Here is a 1,385-nt window from a genome sequence, read left to right as displayed (position 1 = left end):
TTAATTTTTCTTTTTATCATTAACATCAAAATATGTCTAAACATTCCAATTTTCAAAAATAGCAACATGCAAAAAAAGGAAATAGGCCAGTTAAACATTGTATGAGGCAACACACAAATTATATTTTTATACTTAACTTGAAAACATTCTACTTTCTCACTCATTGGTTGAAAGGATAAGGAAAGGGGTGTGAGCACAGTGAGGCTATGTGGAGATAAGAAGAAAAACTAAGCTGCAATGCTGCCGTCTCCACCAGTTAAGAGAACATGACCAGAGAGATCAGTGGTGTCACCAGGAGCAGGAGGCCAGCAGTTGTGCTGCTGGCGCTGTTGCAGTAGTCACCCTGGCAGCAGCTAAAGTCTCCTCCAATGGTTTCTTTAATCTCTGCAGCTGCCATACTTGAGCACACCATCTTGGAGGCACAGCCCTTCAAGGTGCTCTTTGTATTTCCCACATTCACTGAGAGAATAAAAATATTAGAGTGTAACGCTTTAATACATCTACTTGAATCACTAAAAATACATTAATCTGAGGAAATACGTGGAACAGAGTTAGGCTTGCTACCTGTAGCTGAGATGCAGTGGTCCTCGTTCCCCCCGCAGTTTACAGTTGCGGTGCACGTTTGTCCGTCGCATTGGAAGCACTTCTTACCATTGGGACTGGACCGGCTGGGCTCTGTAAGAACACACATTGTTCATCTCGATTGGGGGAGTAGAGGGGGGTGGAGAGGTGACTGCACTTTTCTTCCTCAGTGCCTTTGTCAGAGTTGAAATAACAGCTTTAATAGCTATTGATAGAAAGAGAAAATGTAAAGGCTCATGCCTTTGTTTCTTTGCTCTCTTTCTCTCTCTCTCTCTCTCTCTCTCTCTCTCTCTCTGACTCGCATCATCAATTTTTATATATATTTAGTGCTGGGCAACGATTCAATTTTTAATTGCGATTAATCGCATGATTTTCTGGCAAAATTCAATAATGAATTACTGAAAGTACTGCCTTGCGAACTTTTATTTTAGAAGTACTGCTAGTATATGAACAAAAGTGCAATAACATATGGTTTTGCACACAACTTTACACTTTAAACAAATAAGTTGCTTTTTAACAGCAGTAATCCCTTTACACAGTAGCATTAAAACTAATTCTTGCTAAGTGTGCTGCAAAATGTCTCTGTCTTCATTACAGTCAGAGCATATGAATGCAGATCCCACTGTCCTGACTTGCTTTTGTTTATCTATACTTCTCCAACACGCTGCGTACAACGTAGTCTGCCGAAGCCTCCTCCCTCCACTCCCCTCCTGTGACCCATGGTTTGTCTGGATGTGTATTCAGAGCCAGTGAGCAACGGACTTTCAAAATAATAATAATAGTAAAAAAAAACTTAATAAAGT

The 1,385-nt window shown here is 40.3% G+C and overlaps 2 protein-coding genes across 2 annotated transcripts in view; both read right to left on the bottom strand.

Annotated features, from left to right (window-relative positions):
- LOC118335796 (chymotrypsin-like protease CTRL-1) overlaps window positions 1–1,385 on the bottom strand; it is a gene marked incomplete in the record, with an annotated part of 151,345 nt that overhangs the window by 69,441 nt on the left and 80,519 nt on the right.
- LOC118335797 (urokinase plasminogen activator surface receptor-like) overlaps window positions 7–1,385 on the bottom strand; it is a 2,583-nt gene continuing 1,204 nt past the window's right edge. Inside the window, exons 4-5 of the mRNA XM_035672234.1 lie at window positions 565–675; window positions 7–459 (exon numbers count right to left, since the gene is read on the bottom strand). Coding sequence (XP_035528127.1) covers window positions 257–459; window positions 565–675 — 314 coding nt within the window. The 3' untranslated portion in view covers window positions 7–256. The remainder of the gene's footprint in view (window positions 460–564; window positions 676–1,385) is intronic.

Source organism: Morone saxatilis, unplaced genomic scaffold (assembly GCF_004916995.1).
Source record: "Morone saxatilis isolate NCDOM2014 unplaced genomic scaffold, NCSU_SB_2.0 Contig24, whole genome shotgun sequence".
NCBI classification, from domain to species: domain Eukaryota; kingdom Metazoa; phylum Chordata; class Actinopteri; family Moronidae; genus Morone; species Morone saxatilis.
Note: the sequence above shows the minus strand (reverse complement) of the source record. Positions and strands in the feature narration are given on the sequence as shown.